Source organism: Apium graveolens, chromosome 5 (assembly GCF_009905375.1).
Source record: "Apium graveolens cultivar Ventura chromosome 5, ASM990537v1, whole genome shotgun sequence".
NCBI lineage: Eukaryota > Viridiplantae > Streptophyta > Magnoliopsida > Apiales > Apiaceae > Apium > Apium graveolens.
Window position 1 is genome coordinate 122,009,781 of NC_133651.1, and position 19,087 is coordinate 122,028,867.

The 19,087-nt window shown below is 35.0% G+C and overlaps 2 protein-coding genes across 5 annotated transcripts; one reads left to right on the forward strand and one right to left on the reverse strand.

The window, feature by feature from the left end:
• Positions 1-655: 655 nt before the first annotated feature.
• LOC141724447 (uncharacterized) lies at positions 656-4,682 on the forward strand. 4 transcript variants are annotated; one of them, XM_074526607.1, is made up of 10 exons: positions 656-998; positions 1,290-1,830; positions 1,923-2,135; positions 2,231-2,323; positions 2,436-2,550; positions 2,636-3,381; positions 3,471-3,644; positions 3,753-3,840; positions 3,933-4,186; positions 4,290-4,682. In XM_074526607.1, exons 3-5 carry the CDS (start codon positions 1,923-1,925, stop codon positions 2,466-2,468), a joined length of 339 nt encoding a protein of 112 aa, XP_074382708.1. In that variant the 5' UTR covers positions 656-998; positions 1,290-1,830; the 3' UTR covers positions 2,469-2,550; positions 2,636-3,381; positions 3,471-3,644; positions 3,753-3,840; positions 3,933-4,186; positions 4,290-4,682. The 4 variants fall into 4 exon arrangements, with proteins under 4 accessions (XP_074382708.1, XP_074382709.1, XP_074382710.1 ...); XM_074526608.1 differs by lacking the exon at positions 656-998 and having other exon boundaries at positions 1,022-1,830; positions 3,933-4,001; positions 4,086-4,186; XM_074526609.1 differs by lacking the exon at positions 656-998 and having other exon boundaries at positions 1,022-1,830; positions 2,636-2,950; positions 3,030-3,381.
• Positions 4,683-18,208: 13,526 nt separating this feature from the next.
• On the reverse strand, positions 18,209-19,087 carry LOC141660351 (uncharacterized). The gene has a single exon (XM_074467330.1). It carries the CDS (start codon positions 19,085-19,087, stop codon positions 18,209-18,211), a length of 879 nt encoding a protein of 292 aa, XP_074323431.1.

Below are 19,087 nucleotides of genomic sequence, written 5' to 3' on the forward strand. Positions count from 1 at the left end.
ACAATTGAACCAAATTTATAATATTTTACATGACCTTATAATCCAATATTGAACCAAAGTTATATATTTTACATGACCTTAAATGGACCATAATAAGTGCTCAAGTAATAATCATGTTAACTCGTATTACGTTAATAACGATCGATTATAAATTTGATATTGAAACTAGATAATAGTACACTATATAAATAAAAAAACATATGTACTAACATACAAATTTGATTGATAGTAAAGACGTAATACTTGAATAATAATCTTGTTAACTCGTATTACATTAATAACGACCGATTACATATTCGATATTGAAACTAGATAATTAGACACCATGTAACTCAAAAAACAGATATACATAACATAAAAACATAAAAATATGATTTATAGTAAAGACGTGATACTTGAATTATATCCGTTAACTCATATTACGTTAATAAAGATTGATAAGATTATTGATGTTAAAATTATGTTATTATATTGACCGAGAACGTGACTGATATTAAAAATTTATGTTTTATTTGTTTGAATTTTGAGCAACGCTTGTTAAATATTTCTTTGTACAACAATTACTTTAATATAAGAGTTGCTAAAAATATATTTGTTTTTCATATTAAATTAAAAAAAATTGCATTTGCTGTCATTGTGAAGCGTTGGGTTAAAGTAGTGAGCATCGGTTGATTGTTTTCATTTCCCCCCATTCCGATCTCAGTTCCCCCCTTTTCACATTCTAATTTTTATTTTCCCCCTTCTCACACATTGTAAAACCTCTCTCGCTCTCACTTCCCACAATCATCACTCATCAGCGCACATATACTATCTCTCTGATCTCTCTCTCTCTGTGTGTTTGATTTGGGTATTTGTCGATTTGATTTTGAATGTCTTTGTTTATGCGGGATTTTGAATTTGCATGTACTTTGGGTTTATTTGGGTTTGAATATCGATTATTTGATTTGAATATCAATTCTTTGGAAACCCTAATATCAATATTATTAGGTTTTCATTAGGTGAGTAATATGCAAGCATATAGATTTGGGTGCAAGTTTTTTTTTCCAGAGTTGGTCTTGTGTTTTTGGTACTAATTTCCTCTATTTTTATACTTTTTGTGTCTTCTTATAAATTTTTAATTTACGTATTTCATGTATTATTGTAAACTGTAAAGTTAAGGTCTTTTTGTTTTTATAGGTCTTGTAAATTTTTTATTTATGTATTTCATGTTTCTATATGTGCAAATTACTAAGGCGCCTTGAAACAAAACAAAATCTGATCACCGTATAACAAGTTCAAACCTTTTGAAGGCACTAAAAAGGAACAAGGCAAAGCAGTCACCAAAAACAACAATGAGTTTGTGTCGGAAGCCCTGTAAAGAAAAAGCCCAACACACCAAAGAAGAAAAAGGCTGGTGTGTCAGAACCTGGGAAGAAAAAGGCGGTGACACCAAAAAAGAACAACGAGGTTGATTTAGTCAACAACAAGGAGGCTGAGTCATCAGTGAAGCACAAGGCAATTTTTTAGTAACCTAAAAAGCAAACTGGATAAGAATAAGAAACGAGTAGAAGAATCAATTCCAAACAAAGATTAATGCGGACTTAAGCTTTTAAATCGTAGAGCAGTTACAATGCATAAGATTGTTAGGCGGAAGATGTTGGGAATTAAGCTCAAAGTGCTTTTCACTGGAAAGGGTGAACCGTATGGTTCTGCCCCAGAGATGCAATCTTATCTTGGTGTTCTTGCCAGAATAGAAGTCCCGATTTGGTATGATTCTTGGTTACATGTTCCGAAAGAAAGGAAAGAGAAGATTTGGAAATGTGTGCCCGTAAATAAACTGCATCTCATAAAGTAACTAATTCTTTGATTTATGTTAAATTTTTACTGCCTAAATTAAGGTAAAACAACTATGCTAATATATTCTTATGCTTATATATATGTAGATGTCTTATATAGTACCAGACACAGCAAAAAAGATTATTTTGCAATCGACGGGTCGGAAATGGAGGGAGTTTAAGAGCAATTTGAGAAGCTATTATGTCATTCCGTATGCTGATCAACCTAAATTGTTAAAGTTTCCTCCTGCTGACTACATCTGTATTGAGCAGGCACATTGGGACATTTTCGTTGCTAGCCGTCTAAGTGATGAATTTTTGGTGAGTTTTTCACCATATTTGTTTAAAAAAGTTCGGATAGTATAATTTGCTTGAAAACTAATTTGTTGCTAAGCTTTTTGTGTTTGTTCTTTAAGGAGGTCCGTGAAAAACAGAAAGCAAGGAGAAAGATGAAGGAGTATCCGCACTACATGTCTCGAAAGGGTTATTCTAACGTAGAGCAGAAAATGGTTAGTAATCGTGATGCATATCTCTTTCAAACGTGCATGATAAAGATATTAAATTTTAAGATATCTTGAATGATAAATAACACTGTAATTTTTTTTAAAATTTATTACACAGATGTATCTCAAGGTGATCCTGAAATTGAGATAGATCTGATACCTGGATACGTGCACGTCTGGATAAAGATGGGAACTTCAAGTCAGAAAAAGTTCGAAAAATTGCTGAAGAGATTGTAAGTTATTCATCTCTATAATAAACACATTTCCCCTATCACCACATTTTTTTTAATTAATTATAATTTTTTTGTCATTTTTTAGGAGATCATGAAAAAGAGAGTTAGTGAAAGGGAGGTGACTTTGGATGGAACTAAAGATATCTTGACCAAGGTACTTGGTACCTCTGAGCACGCAGGACGGGTACGTGGACACGGGGCATATGTGAAGCAATCTACATACTTCAATCTTCGAAGACAGAAGAAAAAAGGCAAGATAATGGAAGAGAAAATTCAAGAGGGTATGCAAAAGTTTATGAAAGAAGAGAGTGAGAGGATAGTGCAGCAGTGAGATGCCTTTTGGGATGGAGAGATTGCAAAGCTTATTGCAACTATAGGTGCAAAGAATATTCATTTAAATGTAAGTCCAGATCTTGGATTATAACAAGGAAGTTGTTTCAAGGCTGCACATGCAATTCTGAATGAGTTGAACTTGCTAGGTGTAAATAAAAAATCGACTCTTATTGAAGATGAACCAGATGGAGAAGAAACACGCAATGAGAAGAAGACTGAGGTAGAAGAAAAAAATAGGGAGGCTGAGATTGTATAAGTTAAGGATGATCAAGTGGTGGTAGATAAGGACTGTGTGAAAAGTGACGATTCGATGGTTAATTGATGGACAGAATGGGAATTGGCACTTGACTCCCCTACAAATGTTGTTGCCTATGGAACAGTTGATACATCTTGTTTTGTTCTTCATGGGAAACCACTCGAAAAAGAGAATGTGCGAGTCTCTATCACTCGTGTTATCCAAGGAGTCTCTATCACTCGTGTTATCCAATCCAAGGATCGGTAAAGATTCCTTTCCCAATCCAAGATGAGATAGTCAATGTCGAATAAAACTTTGAACTTGTGATGATGTATCTCTACTGTTCATACAGTGGACTCCAGGAATATTTGAAAAAGCACAAGATGTCTGATACTGTTGCGTTTGTCGATCCTGCGACGATAAGCGCCATTGGGTGTGGTGGTACTGTAGGAGATTCACGAGCCCTATCAATGAGATTCAGGAATGCTAAGTCCGGACAATTTTTTTTGCTGCCCTATAACTCTGTGTTAGTAAATATATTATATATGTGCCTATGTTGTCTTTATTCTTTCATGTAATGTCATGATATAGTCGTGATTTTAATGTTCTCATTTTTGGTGTTCATGATCTTTAGGAATCATTGTACTCTAACAAATAGTTTACCACATGGATTCTTTGAAGCGCCAAATCGTAGCGGAAGAATGGACAGAGGTGGTTGAAAAGTGAGTACCACATCAAAATTATATCTTATGGAATCACTTTTAACCGTTTTACGAAATATGTCTTAAAATTTCTTTATATTATATTGGTGCAGTGCCATAAAACTCTATAAGGAGAAGGCAAAGAGGTTTCTAAAGAAGAAGATAATTTGGGAGAATCTGGCGTTAATATCTTTTTCATAACGTATATCCTTCTGTTTTCTCTTGTTTTCTTGGATATATTTTTAATTGTTTTTAATGTTGTATAGGGAGTTCCTCAGCAAACTGGGAGCAAAGACCATGGTTCATTTGTCATGGGTTACATGAAAAAAATATGCGAGAAGATAAGGAACTCAAGTTTCCTGAGAAGGTAATATTGTAATTTTCATTATTTTTTTTTTGCAAATTCCAGATGTATTTTGGTGAAAATATATATCTGACTTTCACCATTGTTGTTTTCGGTGGCTACGCAGAAGTAACCATGTTTATGGCCTCACTGAACTCAATGCAATAAGGATCGAGTGGGCAAATTTTTTCATGAAGAAGCATGCTAGTTGAACTATGTCATCATATAGTACTGAGTATTTTGGGTTGAACATATGGTGAACTTTTGGGAATTAGTTTTAACGTATATTTGGCGCAAGTAGCATAAACTTAAGTTATTGTTTTTGTCCATCCCCTGCTCTGGATATGTTCACCCGAAAATATGTTGGTGTCCTTCAACAAGGTCCTTATTTTGTGAATGTAAATTATTGGTTTAAACGTAATATTGGTTGCTTGTAATGTTGGTTTGCTGAATTGGTACTGGTTTGCGTGTAATGATTTGACAAGCTTGTGAAGTTCGATGGGATAAAGTAGTACATGATCAACACAAATAAATATAATTTTCCATTTATTACCAACTTATAAGAAGTGTTAGGCAATTGATCATACATAGTTCTGCAAAGTACTTGTGCATAATAGTTTCATATGTTTTTAAGTTATGTTTTTTTTTGGATTTTTCCATTCTGTAATAGTAATAAGCATGAATAACCACACAATTACATCTATCTTACTGAATTATGATAACTTAATCTATATATTATAAATTGCTGGATAACCCCTTCCTAAGGTTTAATATCCATATTTTGGTTCGGATATAATTTTTAACTTTAATTTGACCGGTAGACTATCCATTCTTAGGTTTGGTATCCATATTAGGTTTATAAAAGATCCATATATATTATGACCCATTTTAATTATAGAAACTTTGCAATACAATTATAAATATGAATTGTGTTATCTATGTTAAGTTTTTAATACAAATTTGAAGTAAATTTTAAATTTTGACAAATCTTTTTATATAAATAATCTCATAAAATATATAACATAAAAATAACTTATGTAACGAAAGTGGTTCTTAAATAAAGTTATCATAATATGTAGATGTAATACACTTATTATATAGATAACTTAATTTTTCACAATTATATTATTCAATTTTAATTATAAATTTATTTATTTATTTTATTAAATAATTTTTGAAATACCCATGTGCAAAGCACGGGCTATAAACTAGTTTATTTAATAACATTATATTTCGGTAAGAGGCTTGATTCATATAACAGTTGACACACATACATAATTTCCAAAAATCATTTTTATTGCAAAATTGTTATGATATATTTGGTTATGGTTTTAATTTATTTTTTAAGGTAAAATAATTCACTTGGTGATTTAGCCATTCTTACTTAATCTAACATGTATTTTTTGTTTCTGGACAAAAAAGTTATTCACTAATTTTTATATAAATATTAAAAATATTACCCCGAAAATAATAACAGTAGTAAATAATATATAATGTACAATTTCATATGACAGTTAAATAAACTATTTAGGTGTTCATTATATTTTGCACCGTATTTATATGCATTTAATTAGCGCAGTTATCGACGAATATGATTAAACTTTAAATACTTAATATCATATATTCGAATCAGGCTAAAATACATTATTCAAAACAATCAGATTAAGGCAAATTGGAGAGAGTATAGGGTTTTAAGATCGACTTCCAAATTTAAGATTTCTAAGAGTATCTCCAATAAATTCTCTAACTAAGCTCTTAAATCTAAATATAGTCTCATAGTGGCTCTTAAATCCTCAGGAGTCTCTTCTCTCTCCTCTATTTTAAGCCTATTTTTTATTATTAAAATATCTACCGACACATGTTTCTGTTCACATTTTTTTTTATTGTGAAATTTCAAATATGAATATTTTATTGTTTAGTAGTTAAGATAAAGAGTATTGTTGGAGTTTCTAACGAAAATCTATGCACTAACTTGTTAAGAGTCACATTATTTATATTATATTTGGGAGCGAATTAGGAGACTGTCTCCTAGTAAACTCTTAAATACAATATAAAGTATTAGGCTCTTAGTAAGTTTGCACATTTTTAAGAGGTTCAACTCCAACAATGCTCTTCATATCCATTCTTAATTTTTTTTATTCATATTTGAACATAAAAGTGAGATAAAAGTGGAGTAAGAATTGGAGGGAATGAATAATATTTTAATAAATGGAAGTTAAGAGTGTTTTAGTAGATCTTAAGTTTGAGAAGAAAGAATCGACTCTTAACTTTTTAAAGAGCCTCCAGGGAGCCTGTTGTAGCTTTAATTTATGCAAGGCTTTTTATTTTTGAAGTTAAGAGCCTAGTTGAGATGCTCTAACCGCCCCCACCTCCATTTTCCGATCCGTCGTCCCTCGCTCTTCCATAATCTCTTCTAGCCATTTATCAGTTTTTTTCAATAAAACCAAGGTCTAATCCTTTTTGGATAAAATCTTGTTGAGTACCTTGTTATCAAGGTTCTTATTCGTGCCCATCTTTTTGGGATATTAGTGTGTTCTATCTTGATATTTTTGTGTGTTCTGTTACGGGTTTCTGTAAATTTTCTGAGAAGTATTGATATATATTTTGAGAGGTATGTAAGACTCGCATCGGGTCTGAGATGGTGGTAGATATCACAAAATCTCACCTTTTACATAAAAAATGTTCATATTTTGGGGATATCTGTTACTCAAAGTATTAGTTGATGGAACTGATAATTTTGAACATTGAACTACACATAATACTTATGTGAAGGTCAATTGTGATACTACTCGTTTCACAATTGGTGTAAGTTGGATTGCTCGAGATGCCATTATAATACTTTTTAGATTGAAGAATTTGAATGTTTTATCGCTTAAAACAAAATAGCTATTTGTTTAGCTTAATTTTTGTTTCACAATCAGATTATAGTTAATAGTTCGAAATTTTATTTCTGCTGGTTGCTGGATCATAATGTTTTAATATATTTTTGCTTGTTTGTCAAAAAAATCATGCTAACATTAAATATTAAATTAGATCTTAGACTTATAGTTGGTCGTGTGATACAAATATAAAAACAATTAGGATAATAATAAAAATATTAATTATATTCATGAACTTTTTAAATCTTCTTTTTAGATAACATTAGCTTACGGCCCGTGCGATGCACGGGTCTTGGTTAATATTAATATATTTTTATTTTTATTTTAATAATTTTATTAAAACTCTATATAAATAGTTAAACACTAAATAATGATTATATAATTATAATTTCATTGTATATAATTTCAAATTAAGTTCAAAAATCGAATCCAAATCTTAAAAATTGCTCTACACAGTATCATACCACCAAGCCATCCAATCATATGTGTTGTTAATCATACACATATTAGGTGTGTTTGTGTGTCTTGAAGAAATAAATATTTGATATTATATATCTTGAGACTAACTAATAATTTTTAATCATTTTTTTTCCTTTTTACATTTGTGCATTGTATCATATAGGTATAGAGTATAAATTAGTAATGTATGGTATATAGTCAACTTACATATTTTTGAATTATTCAACTTATGGGTATTATTAATAAATATTTTTTATATATAGATAATTGTTATATATAAACTAGATACTAATAATTATTTAATAAATTCAGACATGATAATCATAAATTTATATAAAAAAATAATAAAAATGGACACATGTATACAATAGAATATGTAATTTTTATAGCTATTATATTCATGTAATCTTTTTATCAGAGAAAATAAATACAATTTAGGAAGTAAATATAATTTAATTCTTAAAGAATAAAATGTTATATTTTAGTAATTTTGTCAAATTGACCGTAAAAAGTAAAATAATTTAGCAATTATGAGAGAGAAGTACCATTAAGTGTACAGACAAGTATAATTATTTTTAATTTTTATTTGGACTAATATATTTAAACTTATTTTGAACTCATCGTCGAAATGTAACTCAAATTTTAAAAAATACTCAAAATTTGACCGTTTTCCGCAAATGATGTCAAAACCCTATTAAGATAAAATGCATTCTTTATTCTCGGATGACATTTAACGCTTTTAGTAAATTTTATTATTTCATATAATTCACATTATATTTCTATTTGAATTTTTGTAAAAAAATTTTGAACCCCACATAATTGTTTAATTTCATAAAATTATTTCATGTTTTAAAAACTTAAATCATACTATTTATCATGAAAAAACATCAAATTATATCTATATTTGAGATCTGAAAAGATTAGGTAACTCAATATGTTTAAAATTACTTTAATATTTAGAATTACAATTTATAAATAAAACTTGTAAATTCACTTAATTATATAACTTGATTTGTTCCTTTTTACGTTATTTACAGAATAATAATTAAATTATTCACATAAATTATTGTATGAATTCTTTTATACAGATCTAAAGGGATTGTAATCTTAAACTAATATTAATGACATTTTAAATGTATTTAATTTTTTTTAAAATAATATATATTTTTGTTAAATTAGTATGCCAAAAAAAGTTGAAATCATTCACGAGTAAGACTAAACAACGAATTAAATAATGCTACATCGGTCCTTCTTCTAGAAGTGAACATATGTACATTAAGCATAAATGATAAATATAAATACAATTGTTAGCTACAAACCTCCGTCTGTACTTAACAACATAGTTTTGACATTTTAACACGATAACTCTGAAGGTGAATGAAATATTATGATTAATACATACGAAATATCTATCATATATATCGAAACTACACAAATTACGATTAGTATTAACAATTTTTAACTCAAGATCAATATAGATAACCAATTTTTTTCCCCATCATCGAAATCATCAAAGTCTAGAAAAAGCAAACTATAAATATTGCATGATATACCATCGCTAAACAGGCTAGACAATGATCGAGACTAAACTGCTTTCACCGACAAATTTCACATACTTTATTTAGGATATTAGGTACTATACACTTTATTTGTTTTACACTAATAGAAATCTCAATAGATAACAGCTCGTAACTGATGTATAAAATGTTCAAAATCGAAGTCTTCGTGGGTGTAGTAAAAAAAATCCATATTTTATACATCGTTTATAGATAAATAACCAATATATTAGAAATACTAAGATATCAATTAGTAACCGATGTAAAAAATAAAAAATAATGTCAATTGAACTATATAACAACGTTTCTGTGAATAAAAAAATTGTGTTATACATACCAATACATCAGTTATTGTCTGATGTAAAAAACTTAGAATAGTAATAAAAAATGATGCAATATCATAAAAATATATGTTTGTGTGTTTGTGTGTTGAGAGAGTCAGAAAAAAGAAAAAAGACGATGAAAGATATTTAAGACGGAGGAGAATTGGGAAAATATCTGGGAGGGGAATAAAATCTGATGTCTAATAGTAAAATAGACATTAGGAAAAAGTGATATCTAAGAAAAAAATGTAAAACAGTTTTTTGATTAAAATTAATATTTCTAAGTTCATTAGACATCAGTGTATGATGATGTCTAAGATGATCATATACATCAATTTATTTTCTAAAAAATTGAAGTCTAAGAGCTAAATAGACATCAGTTACAGGAAGTTAGTGGATGTCATACAACGTGTTATACACCACTTTCAAAAAAAGGAATGAAGTGTATGTGAAAAATTAGTAGCGTGCTATATGTTTTCTAGGATATAATACGAGTATTATTTTATAAAATTAATTATATTGAACATATTTTATAAAAAAATTGTAGCATAGACATTTAAGCGATAACCGATGTGTATTTTTAAGTATAGCCATCAATTTCTGGCCTAGAAAAATTTGTCATCATCCGATTCATCAAAGCCTAGAAAAAGGAAACTGTAACATGACATCATATATCATTACTCAATAGGCTCGATAATGATTGAGAATGAGTTGTTTTCACTGACATATTTTATGTACTTTGCTTAAATTCTTAGGGACTATACACTTTATTTTTAAACAACACTACAAGAAAATGGTCGATAGACAACGACTCATAACAAATGACTAAAATATTCTAAACCGATGTCTTATGAGGTGTAGTAAAAATATCATAATTTTTATATAAGTTTTGGACTGATGTGAAACACAATATAATACATCATTGTGAAAGACAATATGATAAATCATTTATATATAAATAACTGATGTATTAGAAATAGTAAGACACCAGTTAGTAAACGATATGAAAAACAAGAAATGATGTATTAGATGTAAATGGAAACAATGTATAAAGAAATTGAGGATACACCAACACTTCCGTAAATAGAAAAGGTGTGTTATACACACGAAGACATCATTATTATTTGATGTAAAAAAACTCATACTACAAATAAAAATAGTGATGTAATATCTTAAAAATATAAGTGGGTATGTTTGTGTTTTGAGAGAGTTGAGAGAAAAAAGAAGATACAAAACAGATTTGAGCGAGAGAGACGGGGGAGAATGGGAAAAATATCGGGGAGGGGAATAAAAGAAATTTTCAGGGTGGGAATGTTTTTATCATAAGGGGCAACTGTTTAGTGAGACATTTTATTTTAATGAAATGACAGATTTGCCCATGTGTTTATTATCTTAAAAAATATTGTTAATGAAAATTGAACCTGAGTATTCTCATTTACTAATACATTTTTAAACCACTACACCAAATCATCACTTTTATGTTTCACAATACATATAATATGCGAGTATCATTTAATACTGAGATATTTTATTTAAGTTTAAACATAAATGCTAGATTATTTGTGGAGTTAATTTTAATAAATTGAATTTAAATAAAAGTTCAAACATAATGCATTAACTAATCAATACCTTATTACTAATTCCAATGTTTAAAAATATATTAAACCTTTTTTACATAAATTAAAATCTACAAATCTTTATATTTTTTTTAAAATTTACTGAAAATAGAACGCATATATATATATATGTATATGTTTATAAGTGTGTGGATCTGTTTGTGTGTGTGTCACAACTATAAATGGTCGATGTACTTCAATTGAATTCGAAATCATGATTTGACAATTTTTTTAAAAAAATAAAATATTTGAAATACTTCAGCTTAATTTGAATTTGGAATTCGGCCCATTTTTTTGAAAAATATTCGTCATCTGCTATATGAACCGATTCACTATATAAGTTTAGACAATTTAAATTACGAGTCTGTCGTGGGCATCTGATTAATAAGAAAGATTGTTTTATATCAATAAAATGTGTTTGATATTTTTTATAAGATCAATTAAAAAAAATTAATATTTATCAAATTTACTAATTTGAACAAAGATTGGTCATTCTACGTACTTGACATACATGAGATATGACATGAGTCGTCATAAAATTTGTTGATCACTGTTGACGGAGGAATTTGGTAACAACAAAACTTGAGGTTCGTGGCCGGAAACAAGATCTGTGATGGCGGTTCTTCGTCGGAAATGTGAACAGTAACCGGCGGATCCGATGAACAGTATTCGTCGGAAAAGATGAACAGTGTTTGGTAGTGGTAATTATTGGGGGCTGAGATTGCTTAGGGTTAGTGGTAGCTCCTTTGCGCTCTCGCTTCTGACCCTTTACAATGTGCCTATGTACCCCTATTTATAGGGGATCAAGCCCACGTAGTTCTTGGGGAACAAGAAACCTAATGGGCTTAGATTTCTTATTCCGAGGCCCAATGGGAAACCCACTGGAAACCGTCTTCTACTAGCTTTAGGAATATCCACCGATGAGGCCCAACCACAAAGGCCCAAGGCTCGTCCGCGGCTTCGAGACTTCACGGATGAGGCATCTCCCTGGCCAAGGATAATCCTCCGCTACCAGTTGTTTCTCTAGTCCGTGGACGCAGGTATAGCCGTGGTTCACCCCAAATGTTGGACGCATCCTTGTCCCCCGATAAGGAGCCCCTACCAGATTACAGGACAAGTGATCCCAATCTTTTGGGTGCAAAGTGCAGGATACTCCAAAGTCTCCAAACGAGGACACCCGTTGACTACAGAGACAGAGCTCCCAAAGCACACACCAGATTTCACCCCACATCCCCAATGAGGACACCCATTGACTACAGGAGGAGGCCTTCAGTCCAGGCATACCCCTGGAGGTCTCTGACCACGGACACCTCCTTTCCCGTAGATGTGCTACAGGAAGGAGTTCTTCAATAGAGTACCTACATCAAATAGATTAGTAATAATAATCTCCGTCTTCCTTGAATCTTCCAAAGAACTTGGCCAAGCAATCATGTTTAAAGTCTTCACAAAGCCTTTTGTTCCTTTAGGGCACGCCCTAAGGCCCACAAAAGGAGGAGATTTAATCAGGAAACTCCATGCCTTTCCCTAATGATAAGGCGCGCCTTCCTCTTATACTGAGGGCGCGCCCCTTTATATATGGGGCTATGTAACCACAACTTTACCAACCATCAAAACATAGGGCGCGCCTTATGTACACAGAGGGCGCGCCTCCTTTCATTTTGCAAGGCAAATTACCTTATCCATTCCGTAATTTTAGGCATTTCCCCCTCAATTTTGACTATTTTATCAATCTCAATCTGAATATTGTTTATACTAATTTTTGGGCTTAACAACTACCCCCCAAATTCCATATGTCATTGAAAATGGGATTGGAATTTTTCTCCTCATCCTTTTCAAAATCTGTATAAACATATTTTCCAATATTTGTTTTACTAGGCGCGCCTAAAAGGCCTGGAACAGAGGGCTTAATCTACTTGATGTTCTTATTTTCGTGCATTCTAAATTGCTGTCAATCCTATAAGGCGCGCCTTCAAGAGGGCGCGTCCTAAAATTTAAAATAATTCGAAACGATTTTCCTTATTCTTCGGGAATCGTGATTGACATGACAGATTTGACAGCTGTCCTTTTTACCTATAAATACAAGTCACCGTCAGTCATTTTCATTTTTACTTTTACTCTCCCCTTTCTTTTTATTTTCTCTTTCTTCACCAAAAGCTTCAACTCCGGGGATGAACTTTTGCTCAGAACCAGCCTTCTCTGTTACCACACTCCCAATCTCTTCCAGTCAACTTCTTCTCCATTCGAAAAGGTATGTAAAACTTCTTTCTTTTCTGGATTTCGTCACATAAATCATATTGACAGCTGGAAGACGAGGGCGCGTCATCTCCTTTTCACCCTTTCAAGAATTTCCTCACCAATTTGGGGATTTATTCGCCTCCAAATACTTACTTCGATCCTCAACCTCCAAATGCCCACCATACTCCTGAATTTCTGAACCGAGTGGCGCGCCTTCTTCAGGATTCCAAAGAGGGTACTTTGATGGCAGATTCCTCAAATAGTTCCTCTACGGACAACATTCCTTTATCTCGTAGAGAAGGGAAGCAGAAGCTGGTCCAAAAGGACAGATCCCCAATCCCAGATAGGACAGAACTGGACGACGATGATTGGTTCGAGAGTTTGAATGCCGATAGGTATAGGGGTGTAGAGAGGGGCGTCAACGTAGGTGCATGACCCTCTAAAGTATCCTACAGGGCAGTATCCCCAAGCCCATCTCCCCAACAAATAGAGGGCGCGCCTACTTCTCCTGTTCCTGAGGGCGCGCCTGAAGCAAGTGCGTCACCTCTACGTGATGAAGAAAATTTCTTTAATGAAGACTCCTTCCAATTTTCCACCTCCCCTGAACCTTCTCCAATCCCCTTCCAACACTGGGAAGTTTCTGACAGTGAATTAGATTTTGATTGGGATGAATTCGAACCATGCAATGAAGCTGTGAAGAAACATTTCAGGAAGGAGCATGGGAAGCTTTTCTGTGTGGGCCTGTCTTCAACTTGTTCAGATGAGCAACTAAGATGGCTCATGGAGTTTTATGATATGGAAGGCATATGGGCGCGCCCTTTGAGCATGATGCGGCCCCATATCTTTAATTATGGGAGGAATTTTAAGATTCCTAGAATGGTAACCAGCCCAAAGCCGGTATCTTTGGGTATAGGCGCGCCCTTACACCCCTATCTTAGGGAAGTGATAGAACTTTTCGACGTGGCTCCACTCCAACTTTCTCCCAACAGCTACAAGTTTATTCTTGCCCTGTTCATTCTCTATACAGACCTGGGCTTCCCTCAACCTTCCATGGCTGAAGTTGCTTATTTCTTTAACCTAAGAAAATCTGACCACGGGTACTATTACTTGGTTGTAGACAAGCAACACAACAAGAAAGGTTTCTCCTCTGGCAAGCTTAGTCATGAAAAAGGCTGGAAGGAAAACTTCTTTTATTTATATGACGTTCCCAGAATAAGGATAAGATTTAACAAGTCACCAAGTAAGGGCGCGCCCTTTACTTCTTTCCTTGTATTATTTTTTATGTCGTTTCTTCCTTTTCACATCTTTATACTTTTTCAGACAGACCAGTTGCCAAACCCCTTAAGGGCAAGCCCAAAAAACGAGCTGAAGCCCTACTCAGAGTGGCTGCTGAAAGGTGGAACCTAAAGACCTTAGTTACCCGGACTAATCTGATGCGAGTCGGAATCCTCTCTGACCAAGTAGGGACAAAGTGTAAATATGTAAAGTTTAGGAAATGTGCCCCTATTTCCCGTATAATCGACCTAGATAGCGAGGAAGAGGCCGAAGAGGGAGAAGAAGCAGATGACAGCTCTTTTCAAGGCCAAGATCCTTCAGGTTCAACAACTTGTAGAGTCTAAAGGCGCGCCTTTCTACCATTGGCGCGTCCTATTTCTTTTCTTTTAACCTTTGTATTGGCATACTGGATATAAATTTCTGTTTATGTAGTTAATCTTACCGCCTCTCAGGGCGCGCCCTTTTACTCTAGGCGTAGCATTTTACACATGTTTATCAATGTTGTCTTTATCAATTGCTTTTATTTATTGCTCCGTTCAACATACTTAACTGTCATGCTTAACTAACATGTTCTATGTTTTGTGCAGAAATCGCTCCTCCAAGAATCCCTAAGTCTTTTGGGGCGCGTCCTGGTGACAAGCCTAGGCCCAAGCCAAAGAAGGATGCTCCTGCAGCACAGGCGTCCGTTCCAACTTCTGCCCCCATTCCTCAAATAGCACATGTTCCAAAAAGGCCAATAATTGATCTCACAGAGAAACAGGGCACGCCTAAGAGGCATAGAGCAGAGGGCGCGCCCTCTGGACCTTCTGCTGCTTTGAACGCTCTTGGCCCCATGGGTTCCCTTCATGTTTCGGATGCAGAAGTGGAGCAGTGGCAAGCCATGGATTTGGGAGATGCCACTCGTGCTTCAATAAAGGCATCTTGCCAATTGTTCATCCACTCCACTCGAGTGGTGGACAGGCTACTTGAAGAGGGGGCGCGCCTAGAGAGGCTGCAGGGTGACAACAACATTTTGAGGAACACCCTCAAAGACAAAGACTTTCTGCACGCCAAGGACATTAAATCTAAGGACTCTGAGATCTCTTTTCTCAAGGATGAGGTGGCCAATATTACTTCTCAGTTAGAGATTGCCAACAAAAAGGCTACCTCTCTCCATACTGAGCCTGGTGGAGCCAACCTGAGGATTGAGTACCTTGAAGAGCAACAGAAAACAGGCTGGCCTGATGAGAAAAGGGAAATGGCTGATGAGGCATTTGCCAATGGTTTTCACTTCTACAGGGTTGGTTTTGTGGGCAATGACCCTGATTATAATTTCGAAAAGTTTGGGGAGGAGACAGTTGCCGATATGGTGGAGTTTAAGAAAGAGCATGCTGCTGAAATCAAGGCGAGGAGGATAGAACTTGGGATGGAGGAGGAAGAAGGTGAGGGCGCGCCACAAGAGGAAGTCCTCAGGACGCGCCTGAAGCTGATCCCACTGTCCCTCTTCAATATATTCCTCCGACAGACCAGTCTCAAGGCGTGCCTCGATTTATTTCAAATACTTCTGAGGAGCTAGCCCTCTTTTGATGCTGTACAAAGTTGTATGACTTATTTTTCTGTTACTCTTTTACTTTTGCATGTATGGCTCGACGTTAATTTTATCTTTCCTCGTATTCATAAAAATTTGTTAAGGCACTTTAATTTTTTTTCTTGGCCATGACTCATATTTTCACGATGGCGCGTCCTCGCATCACCATAAATCTTGTCAGTTCATTATGCCTGATGTTGCTACAAGGCGCGCCCTTTGATATCAGAGCTTATTTATTTATCATGTTTTGCGGGTGATTTCTTTTTGCGTGATCTCGAAGTTGTTATCGTTCTTTTTATTGTAGCACTTAGATATGAGGGCGCGCCATATTGCAAATGATATACTTTTTCTTACCAGTAGTACCTTTGCAATATTTTACTTACTTATTAGTCCAAAGGCGCGCCTTGATTTGGGGAGCTTTTGCCTTAGCTTAATTTTTTGGCGATGTGTATTTATTCCTTTCATCCTTGTCCACTATGTTTATCTTGATTATGAAGCAGAAGTTATCAGATAGGGCGCGCCTCAACATATGGCACGCCTCTGATGTTTTTTCAAATGAGAATTTTCATGTCAAGCAAATAAAGTAATTTGAGGTAACTTTTCTTTTTATTGATAAAGCGCTCTAGTGTATATATTACACCAGTCCCATGGCTACTATGCTCTATGGGGAAATTATTTGAAATTTTTTCTTCCTTCTGCTAGTTCCAAGGTTCGCAGTCACATGTACTACCCCCCTAGGCTAGGAGGAATTTATTTGCTACTAGCCTATTACATAAGAATCAAAATAAGAAAATAAGGGGGACACAGCCACACCATACTGATAGTACTTCCGTAAATGTTCTGCATTCCATGCTCGAGTAATAAGTTTACCATCCAGATCTTCTAAGCGATAGGTTCCCTTCCAGAGTATAGCTTTAACTTTGTACGGTCCTTCCCAATTAGCTCCAAGCACCCCGTGCTGAGCTATCTTAGTGTTAGGCATAATCTTTCGCAAAACAAGATCTCCAACCTTGAACGGTACGGATTTTACCCTTTTATTGAAATACCTTGCGACCCTCTGCTGATATGCAGCAAGCTTCAATTGAGCGTTTGTTCGGGCTTCATCTAACAGATCCAAGTGGAGCCTCTGGTTAACTTCTGCATCTTCCTTGACAAACACGTTGCTCCGTAGGGATCCCGCTCTTACCTCCACAGGAACCATGGCCTCATACCCATAAGTCAGCAGAAAGGGGGTTTCTCCTGTGGTCGATCTAGGGGTCGTATTGTAATACCAATGGACCATGGGCATCTCTTCTGGCCAATCTCCTTTTTTCTCTTCTAACTTTGCTTTCAAGGTATGTTTTATGATTTTGTTTATGGCTTCTGTCTGACCATTACTCTGTTGATGATAAACCGCGGCGAAGTCTTTTTTAATCTTTAAGTCCTCACAAAGTTTCCTTAACTCTTTACTATCAAATTGCTTTCCATTGTCTGAGATGAGTTTGTAGGGGATACCGAACCTGCATACTATGGAATTGAACACGAAATCCCTTATCTTCTTTGTCGTGATCGTGGCTAGTGGCATAGCCTCTGCCCATTTGGTGAAGTAGTCCACAGCCACCACGGCGTATTTCACACCCCCCTTTGCTTTGGGCAACTCTCCAATGAGATAAATTACCCACATGGAAAAAGACCAGGGGCTCGCCAACGAGGTAATGGTGGATGCCGGGGCGTTGGAATAGTTGGCGAATCACTGGCAACGATCACAAGCCCGGACAAAATTGAAGGCGTCTTCCCTCATAGTCGGCCAGTAATATCCTTGTCTGAGCACTTTTAATGCCAAGGAACCACCCCCGAGTGATTGCCACAAATCCCTTCGTGCACCTCTCTGAGAATATAATTTCCTTCTTCCATATCCACACAACGTAACAGTGGCTGATTAAACCCCCTCTTGTATAATATTCCATCGTATTCCATATACTTTGCAGCCTGGTACCGAAGACGTCGAGCTTGTAATTTGTCTTCTGGTACAACTCCTGTCTAAATATAGTTATGGATTGGGGTCATCCAGTTTTCTTTTGGGATTTCTTGCATTTGAAACATCTCTACCTCCGGAATACTTGGAATTTCCTGGATTCCCAAAGGGATTTGTCCAAGTTAAACGCTGTCCATCTGTGAACCCATCTTGGCCAAAGCATCTGCATCACTATTTTCTTCTCGCGAAACACTTTCTAGCCTGGCGTTTGAAATTTTTTTCAGTAGGCGTTGCGCACATCTCATATATAGCTCCGTTCGCGGTCCCCGGGCTTGGAATCCTCTGTTGACCTGGTTCACAACTAATTCAGAATCACTCCGAACTATCAGATTCACGGCCCCTACCTCCAGAGCTAATTTCAGACCGTTGATCAGGGCTTCATATTCAGCATCATTGTTAGTAGCATAAAACTTGAAATGGATAGCACTCATCAAACGGTGCCCCTCTGACGTGATCAAGACAATCCCGGCACCTGACCCATTATTGTTCACTGCCCCATCCACATGTAATATCCACCAAGGGTGGGGGAGTTCCTGCTTCTTTTCATCCTGATGACTTTCTTGCGAGGTTGGTTCTGCCAACACTATGGCCTTATCATCAACTTCTTCATCGAACTCAAGTATGAAATCGGCCAGCGCTTGTCCTTTGATTGCCGTGTGAGGAAAATATTCCATATCGAACTGCCCTAGCTCCATGACCCATTTTAACATTCTTCCTGACGATTCGGGTTTATGTAGAATATGCCGGAGCGGATAAGCGGTGCGAACTTCTATTCGGTGAGCCTGAAAATACGGTCTTATCTTTCGTGCCGCAAGAATAAGAGCGTACACTAGTTTTTCCATGTTGGTATACCTGGTTTCCGCATCCAACAACCTTTTGCTTACATAGTATACGGGCCACTGGTGGCTTGCTTCTTCCTTTACCAATACTGCACTGACGGAATATTCAGACACCGCCAAGTAAAGAATCAATGTTTCTCCGTCTTCTGGCTTGGCCAACAT

What these genes read in the sequence shown, in the direction of transcription:
- LOC141724447 (XM_074526607.1), top strand. Translation starts at nt 1,923, where the DNA reads ATGTCTTATATAGTACCAGACACAGCAAAAAAGATTATTTTGCAATCG. An exon ending in GTCTAAGTGATGAATTTTTG is followed by an intron (nt 2,136 to 2,230) that starts GTGAGTTTTTCA and finishes TTGTTCTTTAAG; the next exon opens with GAGGTCCGTGAAAAACAGAA. An exon ending in CTAACGTAGAGCAGAAAATG is followed by an intron (nt 2,324 to 2,435) that starts GTTAGTAATCGT and finishes TTTATTACACAG; the next exon opens with ATGTATCTCAAGGTGATCCT.
- LOC141660351 (XM_074467330.1), bottom strand. Translation starts at nt 19,087, where the DNA reads ATGTTGGCCAAGCCAGAAGACGGAGAAACATTGATTCTTTACTTGGCG.